We start from the raw sequence: 15,627 nt of genomic DNA, 5'->3' as shown, positions 1-15,627 counted from the left end.
CCCCCTGTGCTCACCCTGACCCAGAGAGTGATGGTTACAAGCTCTAACTTGTTCTATGTTCCCCATAAACCTTAATATAACATCTTTCAGTATTAGATGATCAACAAATATTTCATAGCTTTTGGTGTTTTTTTCCTACTCAAAGTGATATGAGCTTGCTATAGAAAAAATTACTATATCAAAGTATTAAAAAAATTACAGTAAGCTTAAATTCCACCATTCAGAGATAACTATCATTCTGGCAAACAGATGACTCTGCCTATCTACAAACAGATCTACATAACAATATGCTTATCTGTTTCCTTGTTTTATTTTTATTTTTTTTAAGATTTTATTTTATTTATTTCCCCTCTCCCCACAGTGGTCTCTTCTCTGTGTCCATTTGCTGTGTGTTCTTCTTTGTCCCCTTCTGTTGTTGTCAGCGGAACCTGTGTCTCTTTTTGTTGCATCTTCTAGCTGTGTCAGCTCTCCGTGTGTGCGGCGCCATTCCTAGGCAGGCTGCACTTTCTTTTGTGCTGAGCAGCTCTCCTTACGGAGTGCACTCCTTGCGCAAGGGGCTCCCCTATGCAGGGGGCAACCCTGCATGGCACAGCGCTCCTTGGACGCATCAGAACTGCATGTGGGCCAGCTCCACATGGGTCAAGGAGGCCCGGGGTTTGAACCGCGGACCTCCCATGTCGTAGGCGGATGCCCTATCCACTAGGCCAAGTCCACTTCCCTATTTCCTTGTTTTATCATCTTTACATTCCCATGTCCACAAATATACATGGTTATCATTCTGAATGGCTCCTTGGTAGCCTACTGTATGATCATACCATATCATGATGGGTATATAGACCACCTCCAGATTTTCAACATAAAAACAATGCCAATGGAAAAGCCATAATGAGCATCTGTAGATAGATATCTTCATGCCTGTTCTTGTGATAAATTCCCAGAAGGTGAATTACTGGGTCATTGGGGGTATCATTTAAAGTCTGACACATTCCCTCAAATGCCCCCTAGAAGGCTGTACCAGTCCAACTGACACTAATTATGTGTTAGGGCAGAGCATCACTACATGCATGTGAATCCCTTAGGGTCTTGTTAACATGATCTTGAAGTCTGGGATGCAGTTCCTACATGCCATCCAGGGGACCACAGTTTAGATCGCACACCATTGGAGTGCTGGTTCCCCACCCTTCTCTGCCAAGCACTGTCCACCTGTATTCATGTCTCAGAAAACGATCTCATCTGTAGCTCTTTGATGACTACATGAGTTGCACAACTTTCTGCACATTTATAAGCCATCTAAATTTCCCCTTTAATGTACTGCTTGTTCATGTCGTTTTTGTTTTTCAAGTAGAACATTTGCCTTTCTTACAAATCTATAAGAAACTTCTTAAAAAGGTATACCTGTATGAACAGTTCCAGTCTCCTGAATAGCTGGTTGAGACAAGATTTGCCGTAATTTATCTTGGTGGGAAAGCAATGCTCGGCCTGCTTTCAATATGTACAATTTTAATTGTTGACATCTCAGCAGATCCAGGTCTACTTGTGCTATGGAAGAAAAGAACTAAGTAAGAACACTACATTCTACTCCCTCTCACACCCACCAGCTGTATGATCTTAACTAAGGCATTAAGCAACCTATCCCTCAGCACCACTTCTCCCTCGGGGAATTCACTGACTATATAGTTGTATTGTCAGTAATGAAGGACCTGCCTCTCCCTGGATCATGATTGTGCTTCTGGGCAAGTAGCCTCCAGCCTTCCCACGTCTTCCTCCTTACCTATGCCCCATGCAACTGCCTTATCTGTGGTGAGGAATGATGGGTTTAGCATGGGTAGGACCGTGTTAGCTACCTGTATTTACTATGATCAAATGTTTCCCAACTTACAGAAATTTCAACCAGATATCTAGGGTCCCAAACAAAATAATTTCACCTTTTCTTCAAGAATTCTCAATGAAAATTCTGCAGATACTCACAACATATAGTTCTCTTAATTTATCAAAATCATGGCAAAGTCCTAGGGTCTTAGACAATCAAATGATGCCCATTTATGACTGGAGAGCAGACTAAGGAAGTCTCTACCATAATCTAGGAAAATGGCAAGTCAGGCCTGAACCAAACCAGAGGAAGCAGTGTTCCAAATAAGAGTGGGCTAGAGCTGTGGAAGGCAGCCCTGAGGAGTGTGGGTGGGTGAGATGGGAAGAGGACAGGGTGATGCTTGGGCTCATGGACAGAGTCATTCACCAGGATGGGGAATGGGGCAAGAGTCAGCCATCTGATGGAGAAGATTATCCAAATTGTGGCCAAGCTGTGATTTATATGCAAACGGGATTTCAGAAGTATTCAGGAGACGGGTGGGTCTGGAGCTCAAGAGGAGAGATGCAAACTACAAATGCATACTGGACGGTGGTCATCATCATAAAAGCTGTAGCACAAACCATAGGTATTGGTGGGATGACTCAAGTCAAGAGAGTCGACAAAATGAGCCAAAAGTTACTGATGCAACCATAAGGATTCCCAAAGTGTAAATAACAGCCAGAGAGAAGAACCTTCAAAGAGCACGCAAGGAGAGTAACAAAGAGGAAAATCAACACAGCACTGTTCTAGACCCAAAGGAAGGAAAAGCTTAAAATTGAGTGGCCACAGTCTTAGTTCACAACGAAGAAGAATCAAGCAGGGAGGATCCAAATAAAAGGATGACTGGATCTGGCAGCTGAGAGATCTCCTTCAACAAAGTAACTGGAGCAAGAGGGCCAAGGGCTAAAGGGTTAATGGTGAGGGAAAGAGAAAATGGATTCCCCTGAAAAAACTTACTCAGAACAAGCAGTAGCACTGAGAAGAGGGGGTTTTGCCTGTAATCACTCTGAGCATGGTATCCATGGTTGGCTCAGATACAACCCTTCATAAACACTCCTACCACCAAGCACAGTGTTACATCCTCAACAGTAACTCTAGAAATGCTAAATCTATCTGAACCCAGAGACTTTGGCTGGGATGTGGTCTTGCTTTAATTGTCCAGACAACTTTATCATCAAGAAAGACCATGTACTGACCTGCGAAGGCCTGTTTGGGTGATTTCTTTATTTTGTGCTTTTCTAATTTGCTTCCAGCAAGGTTTACCAACTGAGCCCAGACAGACAGCATGGGCTCTGTGAAAGGCAGGTTGGTCACACTGAATGCCACAGCAGGGAGCTGAAGAGGGGAGACATAAACCTTCAGTGTTGATGAAAAAATTAATAAATATTCTGAAAACTATTGTAACCGGGATTCTTAATTCCTAAATATCACATATATCCACAAGTCTTTTTACTTCTGGCAATAACTAAAAGATGACATTTAAGGCAAGATACAGACTTACACCTACAGATGTAGATATACGTACAAATGTGATCACTACACCAGTTGTTTTGAACGAACCTTATCAACCATAATTACATGCTTTCCTTACGCATTGTAGGTTCAAAATGTCAGAAGCTACTCTACGTAAGTCATCTCACTCAACAAAAATGAGAACTATTTTCCACATAGAGGTTATTATTTTAAAAAATCTTTTTTTTTTTCATTTTTTAAATCTGAATTGCTCAATAAAAATAAACTTCATAAATTCATATTTTAAAATAATTAAAACTCTCAGTTATATAGCACCTCTTACATTGCTAATGCCCATTCATGTCTTTGAGGGTAAAATACATATAAACTACTACTTTTTACACATGACCACAAAAGGAACAAGTTAAGAAAGGTAAATGGTTTTCCTAAGTCAGAAAGCTTCTTAGAAAAGAAACAAGAAATGCAAGATTCAAGTTTTCTCAAGGTCTGACATTAGAATCCAGTTCTAGTAGAAAACCAATGAGCCTTGTACACAGTGACTTAACACACATATACATACCGGCTTCAGCTGGTTCAAAGGACACACACGACACACCCGCATGTCAGAAAACTGCACAGTGATCCTGCCCTTCGGGGTGATGCGAGTCACGGTGCCTTCTCCAAACTCCTCATGTGTGACTTGACCTCCCAGTCGCAGGCGGCTGTCAATCCCACCAATCACAGCCAGGACTGCCATGAGGCCCCCCACTTCTGGGTTCTCCGAGTCAGGGAAATAGTCCTCCAGCTGGGCCTAATGCACACAGCAGACAACAAGTCTCAAGCAGAAAGCCCACAGAGCTGCCTATTTCTTACAAGAGTAATTTACAATTAAGCTAAATTAATTTTTAGTTTAATTTCTTCAATAATTATTTCCAGAAAAACACCTTTAAAAATATATTTCTGAACAAAATACACAGTATTTAAAAAGATAATTTAATAAGTAAATTAACATTCTATAAAGAAAAATGAGCTTATTTTTAAAACGCAGAAACTACCCCTTCAGACTGCTTTCCTGCAAAGCTGGGGGTGACGGAGTGGAGCTGAGAGTTGATGTACTTGTTTATGAGTCCGTTCCACTGGCTCAGTGAGTGCAGCGTCCTGAGCAGGGCCACCACCTCCTCTGCTAGTGTGCTGCTGTGTGTGGCAGTCAGCGAGGCCTGGGGCCGGGCCCTCCTCCTCCTCAGAGTGGACTCTGAAAGAAGCACAAGGCAAGCTGTACAGTGCACTGCACATTGTACATGGGGTTAGGACACAGGCACGGAGGAGAGCACCCTACCTCTGAGCAGAGGGATATCCGAAGAACAAGTAGTAAGCAAGCTGCCCAAGAAGCCAAACAGTTTCTCCACAAGGCATTTCATGTCCCTTGACCGCTCAGCCTTGTCCCAGGAAGGAAGCACTGCTTGCAGTAAATGTACAGCTAAGATCTAATAGAAGACAATTTAAAATGCCAAGCATTAAGGAAAACTATTATCCAACAGACTGAGAGGTTGTAGGTGTTTATTTTCTCTTTAGATTTGGGTCCTATAATACAATTAATATGTGAAAAAATTGGTATTTTATAGCTGAATAATTATTCAAAAGTTGGATTATCAGTGGTTAAAAAAAAAGCTATGTTATAGATGGAATGTATTCGTTCTATTAACTAAAAAATAATTCTTTCAAGACTATTACATTTTAATACCTGTGAAGCGAATGAGAGCACCTGGTACAAAACTATTCATTTAACTGAAAGGCAAACTAAAGTTCTGTAACTTACCCAATTAAAAGCAATCAAGAACCTCCACCCTGTACCTCTAGAAAACCTATGCCAACCTACCTGTACTTCTCTTCACCAACCCTTACTGAACAAGGCCTTCATTATAGCGCTGACTGGGGTGGCCCCACCAGGTGTTAAATGCGTGCAGAAGGGGCCAGGGCCAGCAACGACTCACCTGCCTCTGCAGCGACGCTGCGGTGAAGGGCGCATGGCCCTCCACAATCCTCATCAGGAGGGCGATCCACTGCGGGGAGCTGAGGGCACCGCACATCTGCGGCGTAAGAGCGATGCTCCGCACAAACCCCAGTGTGCACCAGCTTCGGTGTTGCTCTTTAAACACCACTTTGTTTGGTAATACTGCCGGAATTAAAATAAAACTATTTTAAAAATTATTTTTAAGGTTTTATTATTCAAAAGTGTTAAATTTTTTAATTAAAAAATTTTATTGTTGAAGCTTATTTATCAAACTAATTGGTAAAATCTTTACTTCTAATTCACCTACTATTTTACTTTAAAAAATAAGCTGCCTTACAAATGTATTACAACTTCAGTAATTCAGAGTGAGAGGAAAGGGAGAAGACTTTAAAGTTCAAAAAATATTTTTAAACATTTTAAATATCTTTAAAATACATGTAGTACCCAAACTAGTTATGAATTTCATCTTTTTAATGTTTCTAGGCAACAAAAAATGACTTATAACTCAAATAGCAGTTATCTGTGAGAGTGTTCTTTTATATTTAAAAAATAACTCATGTGATTTAAACACTCCCCAAAGTCTTGTTGGTATTAAACTTGCACCGTGAATTTCCAGCCCAAATTCACGACGTCTACACCAATGGGATGAGATTCTGCCTGCCTGGAATCCAAGGCCTCTACTGGCTCCTGCTGGCTTCCCAGCCCCCCAGGGGTCCTCCCTGTTGCTGAGATCTGAGGCTGGGATCTCACCACAGGATTTTTCCTCAAACCCTCCAGCCATCCCCTTCTAAGGCCCGAACGGCCACCCGCTCACCAGGCTTAGAGCCGACCCACTTTCTTTCAGAAAACACACTCTCTTCACACACAAAATCACTCACAAAACTCACACATTCACACACATGATAAACACACAAAAACTCCCCCATGCACACATACATCCCTACCCACTGACATCCTCAAGGCTCACTCACACACCCCCACATATTCAGACCCTCCCATTTACTCACTCTCACACCCACTCATACACACCCTCACACTAACTCTCTCAAAAACACTCTTACATTCATCAACATTCATACTTGCTCAATTACATTCACACTTGCACACACACATTCATGCACTCACATATACTTGCCCACACACATATACTCACATGCACTCACAATCACTCCCTCTCAATACTCACACACTCACAACTCCCTCATCCGCATGCACTTACACACTCCCTCTCCCAGGCTTCTCCTTCCCATACCAGGCTCTCTTCACACACTGAAAATTCCTACCAGCTACCACTCCATTTTGCCAATGGGTTGACTTCCCTCACTTTACACTGTCAAGTCACTTAATTACTCAAATTCCTGAAAGATCAAAGGACTTCCCCAATCAAAGAAAAACTTTTAAGACCAATTTTAATCCAAATCTCCTTAAAGTTACCCACACCCACTCCCATAAAACATCTCCCACTCAAATAATTTCCACTTAAGTAATTTCTAATACCCTCCACTCTAAAAGAAAAACTACTGTTACAAAAGTAGGCCCTCTTCACTCCACTTCTTTAGTCCTTAAGATCATTTCCTGCACCTTTGCTTACTCAGGGAATAACTTTCTGAAGCCTTTGCCTTTTCTAAGATGATCAAGGGATATCATCAAATCAGTGCACCTATCTCAACCTATAGGAAAATATAAAAACCCAAAATACATTTGTTTTAATTTTATGCTCTATTTCTTTCATGCTAAATTTGACCTGACACCCAGAACAAGACTTTTTCTCCATAAATCCAACTTGAATTAGAAGCATGCACGCAGCAATGGTAACACTTATTAAAAGGTTTCTTTCCAAAGTATACTTTCAGAACCCTTATTATCAAAGTTCCCACTTTCCCTATTAGCTTTCATAAAACCTCAATACACATAGTCAGGAAATTTCCATGAGGACAATGAAACACGGATGTTTTAGTTAGGAAAGAAATGCCCTAAATTGTTACAAGATAACAACCTAAAGGAATGGTCCTTAGCTGATTTTGCATTTCATTTGAGAATTTGGTGAATACACCTGGCCTTTTCTCCCAAAAAATGCACAAGCACAACCTTGCATACATCTTCAGGATCTGCACCCACCCCTGCAGCCACCCACAGTACTAGGATTCCCTGGACCTAAAAAAAGTCCCTGGTCTGAAATATACACATAATTTCCAAAACCCTACTTTTAAGGTTAAAATCTTTAGAAGAGTGAAAAACATAGGACCAAAGGACACAGAATTAAAGGCCAATGCAGAGCCCCCGGCTATTGACTCTCAGGCCCGCCCTGTTCCATCACCTACAGGCTTTGTCTGTGGTTCCGCTCTCCACTAACACTCGCAGCAGTCCACACAGAGTCTTGGTGGCTTCGCTCTGCATGACTTCAGCATGTACTCCAGCGGAGAGACAGAGAGTTTGTAGTAAATTAATAGTACTTGTGAGCATCATTGAAGTGGGGTGGATGTTCCTTTCAAACTGTTCAGCTTCTAAAAAAAACATACATCAAAATAAGAAACTATACTTTCAAATAAAATTGGCAATTGGCCACATACATAATTTAATGGATTAATAATACATTCTTTGTTCTTCATCACTTTGGAGAGGGAAGCAGATCTTCAAGAGAAGAGATGGAATCAAGGATGCCCTAAAATTTGCCCCAATCATTCCTATTCCATCCTCCTCAAAGAGAACAAGCCTCGTAATAGTTTATTTTTTTTTAATACAATCTCAGCATTAAAGAAGCATTAAAATGATTTCATGAGTTTTTTCCTTTGGAAAGGCAACTTATATTAATGGAATAATGCAATGTCAAAAGCTGGTTTCCAATGAACTGTGCTGATGACCTGTGTGAAGACAAAGCACTGGGGGAACAGCCAAGAGGCCTACACGGTGAGGCCTGGTTAGTTCAGATGCAGTGGCATGAGGCAGGAGAGGCCCCACTTTCCTGTCAAACAGCACCCCTGCACAGGCTCCAATTTCACCGTGAGTAAAATTCCCAAGGTCTCTTTCTACCACACAGGGGTGAGGAGGTTTGGAGGTGACAACCGTCTTAAAGCTGTACATTGTACAGTCAGATACAAGGACAAAGGAAACAGCATAGCTGCTTATTTAGTGCTGCAGGCTTTCCTTGTATGACAGTGTTCCCAGCAGTCATACAAGGCCAGCGTCATTTCCACTCGCAGAGGATGGAGCCTCAGGATATGAGCACAACCTGCGACTTGGATACCCACGCACTCCTCGCTCCCAGCCTGCACTCAGCACAGCCCAGTGCACCCCCCACCCTCAACACCCCTCTGAGGCACTGGGCTCCTCCTGTCAGGAAGAAGTGCCATCTACTAAGTGCAGGCATGACTTGGAAGTCCGACCATGCGACACACACCACCAACCAGACTGTCTCAGGAGCCTGGCTATACTGAAGCTTCATTCACATGTCCCAATGCTTTTTGGATACACTAAAAAAGGCACAGTGGAGCCCTCCTCCCTGGATTTCCTAAGAAACAATTTAACCTTCAGAGGCCACCACCAAATTCTCACCACTGCTTTCCTTAAATATAGTACTGACTTGCTCCACCTTCTGTAACACATTTAAGAAGCAGAGAGAAGAAAGAAAAGAATAGGAAGGTCAGGGTCTATGTCTAGGTGGAGAAGGAAGCTGAAGAACAGAGCAGCTGCGAGACGATGCTTACTTTGCTTGGTGCCTGATTCAGTACCTCAGCCTCAGGCTCAGAAGCCAATCCAGAAGGTAGTTAGAGGTTGTAAAGCATGTACTGGTTAAAAAAAAAAAAAAAAAAAGGGGGGAAAGAGCTGCACTATCTTGCCCTACCACCCTGAGTCTCCAAGGTGGAGGGAGAAGAGCGAGTTGTAGGAAAAACACACAAACATCCCTTCCAGTTAGGTCACCACAACCAGTCTGTGCACCTGCATCAGAATCATTTGCGACCTCACTTAAGAAGGCAGGTTCAGAAGACACATTCAAATCTACAAGAGTACCAACTGCATGCACCCCAACATATTTTTTTAACATCCCCAACAAAAACAACAGACAGCAATCTTTGGAAGCTGCCCCAAAATAAACCCTATCCTTGCCACCTACCGGAGTCATCTTCTGTGTCCGAGTCCTCAGCAGAAGGCTGCGTGGATGGTGGCAGCTCAGCCAGCTTGAGGTCATACTTCCCTTCTTTTCCCATTCTGTACGAGTTCGTGCTGCCCGTGTCCCACTGGACCCTGATCCATCCATCCTCTCCCAATTCACCTATCACACGACCTAGACCAGGAGGAGGTCCATCCTGAGAAAGCCAAAGTAAAGGTCAGTTAAGAGGGTACATCCACTGCTTCAGCCTCTCCTTTCTCCCCTCAATCACCAGAGATGGTCACCCAGAGCTTTCCAGTTGGCTACCTTCCCCCTAAAGGGGCCTGTGATTGTCCACTGACTTGATGATTATATGAAGACCTCCAAATGTACTATGAAATATACAATCATCACTTTAACCTAGGTGCCATAAAATAGCTTGCTCATTCTCTGTTCTTCCCTTCAGAGAAATTTACTCTTCCACTTTAAGAAGCAGCAAAATCTTGCTAACCTCAAAATTTTTCCAAAGTAAGACATGTACAACAGATTGAGCCAGGGGATGGTGGGATTTCTGAAAAACACTAGCACTGTCTCAAACCAGACTCTGCTTGAGGTTCTGGTAGCATGCCACCATGACTCTCCACCTCTGTAATTTTACTTATCTGCTCAGGACTCAACAACTCCCATCCTCTGTCATCCATTCATTGCACGAGTTAAAGTGGACATGTATTACAAGTTCTACTCACGGACACCATGTAAATTAGAGACTGTGAAAGGCGATTACAGTGTGGCTGCTGAGTCTGAGTACCTGATCACCCCACTTCCAGTCCACGCCCCTCATGACCCGGGTCCCGATTTTCATCATGGCTGCCAGCTCTGGGCCCGAGACAGGCAGCTGCACGTGAGTTGTCTCCTTTCTTGTTTCTTCCAAAACCGTAGCTGAAGCGCCGCGGGCAGAAGCATTCATGTCTTCTTCAGCATTGTCAGAACTTGGGCCTATCAGAGCATCGAACATAACAGTTGAGCCAATAAATTGCTACAATTTCCTATTTTAAATACACACACAAAAAAAATCAACAAGTACTGAAAAAGAAATAATTTTAAAGAATCCAAAGTGTATGGTTTATCAATTAATACAATAAACACTGAAAAAAATATAATGATTGATCTAGGATTAACAAAAAAGGTTAAAGACAAAATACAAAACAGATAAACAAGTGCTCAGAAAAGCTATTTATTCAAAATATCACTACCCAAATGTCTAACAATGGGAAATTAACAAAATTTAATTATGGCACTATGCAGATGCTGTCCTTAGCAAAGTGCCTGCCTGCAAGGTGACTCTTGGCTAGCAAGACTTTTGGGATTCCCACCACTCCCTAACTTAGAAGCATGGCTCATGGTGTTAGACAGTGGACTGTGATAAACACCTGCTTTTCTTTTTTTTTTTTTCAGGGGGTCTGCAAGAAGCAGGCATAGGTAGCCTATGTGCCAATAAGCATAGATACATAGCCTACGCAACAGGTATTAACTATCAGCATTACCCATAGTCTAAGGAATTTAAAACAATCTTATCTCAAGGTACAAAGTCTAAGTGTTCTATTCACTACAAAAGGTATGTGCTTATCTTTTCTTTCAGCCTTTAACAGCTTCATCCTATTTGCCTGCAACTCTTAATTACCGCATTAACACCTGCTTTTCTTCTGGGAGTTGGGAACTTTGGTACATGCCAGACAGAGGGTGCCTATGTTACCAGCTCCCATTAAAACGCTGGTGACTGCATCCCTAATGAGCATCCTGATCCATTTCATATGTACTGCCACACTTGTGGGGGAATTAAGTGCATCCTCTGTGAACTCGACTGAGAGAGGACTCCTGAAAGCTTGCGCCTAGTTTTCCCCAGACTTCACTCCATGAGCCTTTTCCCTTTGCTGATTTTGTTTTATATTCTTTTATTGCAACAAACAAAAGCTGTGTATATGACTATATGATGAGCTCTGAGTACTCCTACAAATCATCACATCTGGAGATGACCTTGTAGAAATATATTCTATATATTCCACACATTCAATGCAATACAATGCAGCACTGAAACAGTACTGTAGACAATTCTTTCAGGCATGGAAAAATCTTTAAAGGTAAACTGAAAAAGAAAAAGTTAAAAAAAAATAAGTACCATAAAATACCAGTTTTCAAAAGGAAAATACAAGAGAGCTCAGTTTATACTAAAGCACATACCCATGCATATATATACATATAAATGACACTCAGAGTGGCTAGAGAGGAGAATATGAGTGACTTTCTTTTGCTTTTTCTTTAGTTTTTATTTTTTCATTAATGAAACTGTGTTGCTTTTGAAATAAGGGGAAAATTTTTAACCTTTACAGAAATTATTCTTTGAATCAGGAATGCCCTATTTTTAAACCACAGGTTTATTTTAGTATTATGACTATGAAGCAAATAGTATTAAGCATCTATGCAGCCAACTATCCACAGTTAAAACTCCACAGATATTGACTACTACAGCAGACTGACCTTAGCTCTAAGACACTCTGAAATTATCTTATGGAATTTTGAGTAGAAAAAGAGAAAAACAAGAAGAACTAGATATAATTAAGTAAGTAAACAGTGAATTTATTGGGCAGGGGGGGCTGTTAGAAAAGTTAATTACAACATTTAAAAGATCATAACATTTGAAAATTTTTCAAGAGGAACAGCTGTATACAAACAACTACTGAGGTTGAGGTGGAATGAGCCAGTAGGACCGAGGATGCATGGTGAAGCACCTGGTCCATCCCCAAGCCAGGCTTTCTTACCATTTTCCCCAAGAATTTTAAACTTCAGTAACCCAAACTGAGGGTTAATTATTTAGCAGCCCTTCATGATAGTTAAAATAACTCCACCTAATGATAACAAAGCTCATTTCTCGTCCACTTTTCCACTTATCAGAAACAGAAAACAATTATCATTTAAACAATCAGAAAGCATATGTCTTGATATTGTACACTGATAAATGCTACCTACTTTTCTTACAGACTAGTATATACCCTATTCCTCTTCCTAACCAGAGAAGAGAGAAGTTGGAAACAGGCAAACAAAATAGTCATTTTTTGTACCCAGGGAAAATAATTCCTGTAAGTCATAGAGGCTAGGGTTTCAGATATACAAGAAATAATCACCACTTTCAGGTTACCAAGACTACTATAAAAAGCACATGTCAGGGAGCAGATGTGGCTCCAGCAGTTGAGTCCCTGCTTCCCACATGGGAGGTCCCCGGGTTCAGTTCCCAGTGCCTCCTTAAAAACAAACAACAAGCAAACCAATGATAAAACCAACTCAGGGGAGCCAATGTGGCTCAGTGGTTGAGTACCAGCTTCCCACAACTGAGGTCGTGTTTTCAGTCTCTGGCCCCAGTACCTCAAAAAAAAAAGTATGTGGGAACAGATGCAGCTCAAGTGATTGAACACCTGATTACCATGTACAAGGTCCCAAGTTCAATCCCTGGTACCTCCTAAACACATACAAATGGAAAAACCAACTCTCATTGGGGAGCAGATGTAGCTCAGTGGCTGAGCATCTGGTTCCCACTTACAAGGTCCTGGGCTCAATCCCCAGTACCTTCTTTAAAAAAAAGAAGCACATGTCAAAGAGACTAGAGGTGTAGAGAGGGGCGGGGCACCCACCGATGAGCCGCAAAGCCGTCTGCGTGAGGGCCAGCGTGCCCGAGTTGAGCAGGAGGTCCAGGTTGTGGGCACCATGCCGCAGCGTGAGCATGCTGAGCATCACCAGGAGGAAGCGAGCTTGTGGGATGGTCCCGAGGCTGGGGCCCGACGGGTTCTCATTGGTAATTGTTTGCAGGGGAACAGGCTGGATGCCTAAGAAGCATTGGCAACACATGAATTCTTTGGGCATGGATACAGATGCAGAAAGCACTTGTGATTTTTTTTAAATGCTATTTTTCAGTGGATTTCCATACTGGGTAGACATCAGGGAACTCTGGATTGCTTTGCAATGATGTGGCCACCTTCATTCCACATCAGTTATCTCCCCGTCTAACAAGACTCATCACATTGCTCCTCTAAATATCCCTGGCGCCTATTCCTTTCATTTCAAGTGTAACGCATTTCACTTTTCTTCCACAAAATAAATCCTAGAATTTCTTTGTAGATGCTCAAACTATCCTAGGATTAAGTACCATTATAGGATATAGACATTTTAATTTTAGGAAGTATGGTATAAGTGATATAGAACAAATGAAAATATGTTAAAATGTAATTTTGTATTAGAAAACTTTAAGATCTTTACTACGGCCAAATTTTGAAAGTTCTGTTTAGAACCTGAGAAACTCAAGTGCAGCTTAGATTATTATTCTAATATATAACATTATCAAAGTCTTCATAAAAGCAAATATCAGCATTCACAAATTCCAAACTCTGGGACTTATTCTAGATTATTCTGGCGTGGCTGTTGACAGTACTGCAACACAGCCTTTTAAACACCAGACTTTTTTTTCACACTCACCAAGCTCTTTAAATTTGGCATTTGCATCCATCAAAACATGTCGAATATTCTGAACAGCCCAAGCATACAGCTTGCCAAAGGTTACTTCCAGCAGCATCCGGTTAAAAGGTGGGATCAGATCAACATCCTTTAAACAATCTGTAAGGGGCTCCCTTTCAAACAATGATAAAGAATTATAATTGGAACACTGCCTAACTTTGAACTTCAAAGGGACAATGTTTGGTTGCTACAATTTCCCATAATAAAAAAAAAGTTACAGTTTTACCCTATATCAATCCCTTCAGGAATAAGTCTTTGCCATCCACAAAACATAGCATACTGTACAGATGGAAGTAAGAAATTTTTGGTTGCCAGTTTTAAAATTGTATCTATTCCTTCCAGGCGAACCTCTGCTCTCTCCAACTGCAAAATATCAGAGTATACTGTTTAGTGTTGCACATATTATCTAATGCATAAAAGCATGTTTTCAGGAAATCTTACCTGTTTTAATAAGCATTTTCTCATTTTTTCCACATCCACCGGCTCTTCTTTAAGAGCAAATTCAGCAATTGTACTGAGGAGAGCAGACTGTGGATAAAGGCCCTGAACATTCTGCTTCAGCCATTTGTATTTGTGAACACCTGTCACTGTACTCAACAATGGCTGCCATTTATCCTAAAAAGAAAAACAAATGCATTTGTTTTACCCTATTAACATTAACATAATATAGTGTTCTAAGAGTTACTCATGTAAAATATAAACAATACCAATAGGTTTAAACTAGTAAAATATTTCAAATTTAATAATTAACATGGTATAAACTTATATTTTTATGCTATAGATACCTTTATAAATGAATTTACAGTCTCTATACTAATGTGCTTTGGAAACAGACTGATAATATATGACGTTCAGCTTTCACACATATTAATAGTGTGGGACCAATAAAGTTTGTAGAACAAGGCTATATTGGTGAATGAATGATTGACCAGTGAATGAATATGATACAATACATTCTCACAAATGAGAGGAACCACTGAAACTAAAATCTGACCACAGACCGTCAGTCAAGCTCAGGAGCATCCCTGGGCACAGCCACCAATTAAGTACTCTGAGTACCACAACAGCCCCACAGCCCCCATGACCCTGCAGATGCTGGAACAGAGAGCTACAGCTCTTGGGGATTCACGTGCTATGTGTTGTGTTTCTATCCACTTAGTCTCAAAATCAGAGAAAATACTTTACCTTGGGTGATTTGATTGTAATGGGTCTTTTATCCATATTTATAGGACTGTGAGGCAAAATGCAAGCTTCTTCTAAATCACTCTCTTCATTTCCAATTTTTTCTTCATCATCAGTAGATTCTGGCTTTTTAGGAACTATGATTTTAAAAAAGCATTCATTATAAAAACCACTTACTTAAATAAAAATTTTAATTAAGAAATATTTAAACTTGTATGAAGTTGGAAGACATGAATATTTAGCCCAAGGAAACATGCAAACTATACTACCAACTGAAGTGTTTAAAATATAGGAAGTTAAAACTATGCTAACCGGTCTCATAATAACAGTCCTCAACAGACAGAAAGACGCGGTCAGAGTGCTACAGTGGAGAGAGCACTGAAGACTGTAGAGCCTAGGGTTTGGCAAACTTTTTCTTAAAGGGCCAGAGAATGAATATGCTAGGCTTGAAAGCCGTAAAGTCTCTGCTGCAACTCCTCAATTTTG

The 15,627-nt window shown here is 41.1% G+C and overlaps 1 protein-coding gene across 3 annotated transcripts in view; it reads right to left on the bottom strand.

Annotated features, from left to right (window-relative positions):
• HERC2 (HECT and RLD domain containing E3 ubiquitin protein ligase 2) overlaps positions 1 to 15,627 on the bottom strand; it is a 290,972-nt gene that overhangs the window by 92,639 nt on the left and 182,706 nt on the right. For 2 of the 3 annotated variants that reach the window (XM_058294806.1, XM_058294808.1), the window contains exons 31-44: positions 15,145 to 15,278; positions 14,401 to 14,574; positions 14,186 to 14,322; positions 13,921 to 14,072; positions 13,083 to 13,274; positions 10,208 to 10,395; positions 9,424 to 9,616; positions 7,634 to 7,816; positions 5,293 to 5,474; positions 4,638 to 4,785; positions 4,357 to 4,553; positions 3,882 to 4,112; positions 3,046 to 3,184; positions 1,396 to 1,539 (exon numbers count right to left, since the gene is read on the bottom strand). In XM_058294806.1, coding sequence (XP_058150789.1) covers positions 1,396 to 1,539; positions 3,046 to 3,184; positions 3,882 to 4,112; positions 4,357 to 4,553; positions 4,638 to 4,785; positions 5,293 to 5,474; positions 7,634 to 7,816; positions 9,424 to 9,616; positions 10,208 to 10,395; positions 13,083 to 13,274; positions 13,921 to 14,072; positions 14,186 to 14,322; positions 14,401 to 14,574; positions 15,145 to 15,278 — 2,394 coding nt within the window. The remainder of the gene's footprint in view (positions 1 to 1,395; positions 1,540 to 3,045; positions 3,185 to 3,881; positions 4,113 to 4,356; positions 4,554 to 4,637; positions 4,786 to 5,292; positions 5,475 to 7,633; positions 7,817 to 9,423; positions 9,617 to 10,207; positions 10,396 to 13,082; positions 13,275 to 13,920; positions 14,073 to 14,185; positions 14,323 to 14,400; positions 14,575 to 15,144; positions 15,279 to 15,627) is intronic. The other variant, XM_058294807.2, reaches the window with a different exon arrangement.

Source organism: Dasypus novemcinctus, chromosome 3 (assembly GCF_030445035.2).
Source record: "Dasypus novemcinctus isolate mDasNov1 chromosome 3, mDasNov1.1.hap2, whole genome shotgun sequence".
Lineage (NCBI taxonomy): Eukaryota > Metazoa > Chordata > Mammalia > Cingulata > Dasypodidae > Dasypus > Dasypus novemcinctus.
This window is presented reverse-complemented; position numbering and strand designations above follow the sequence as displayed.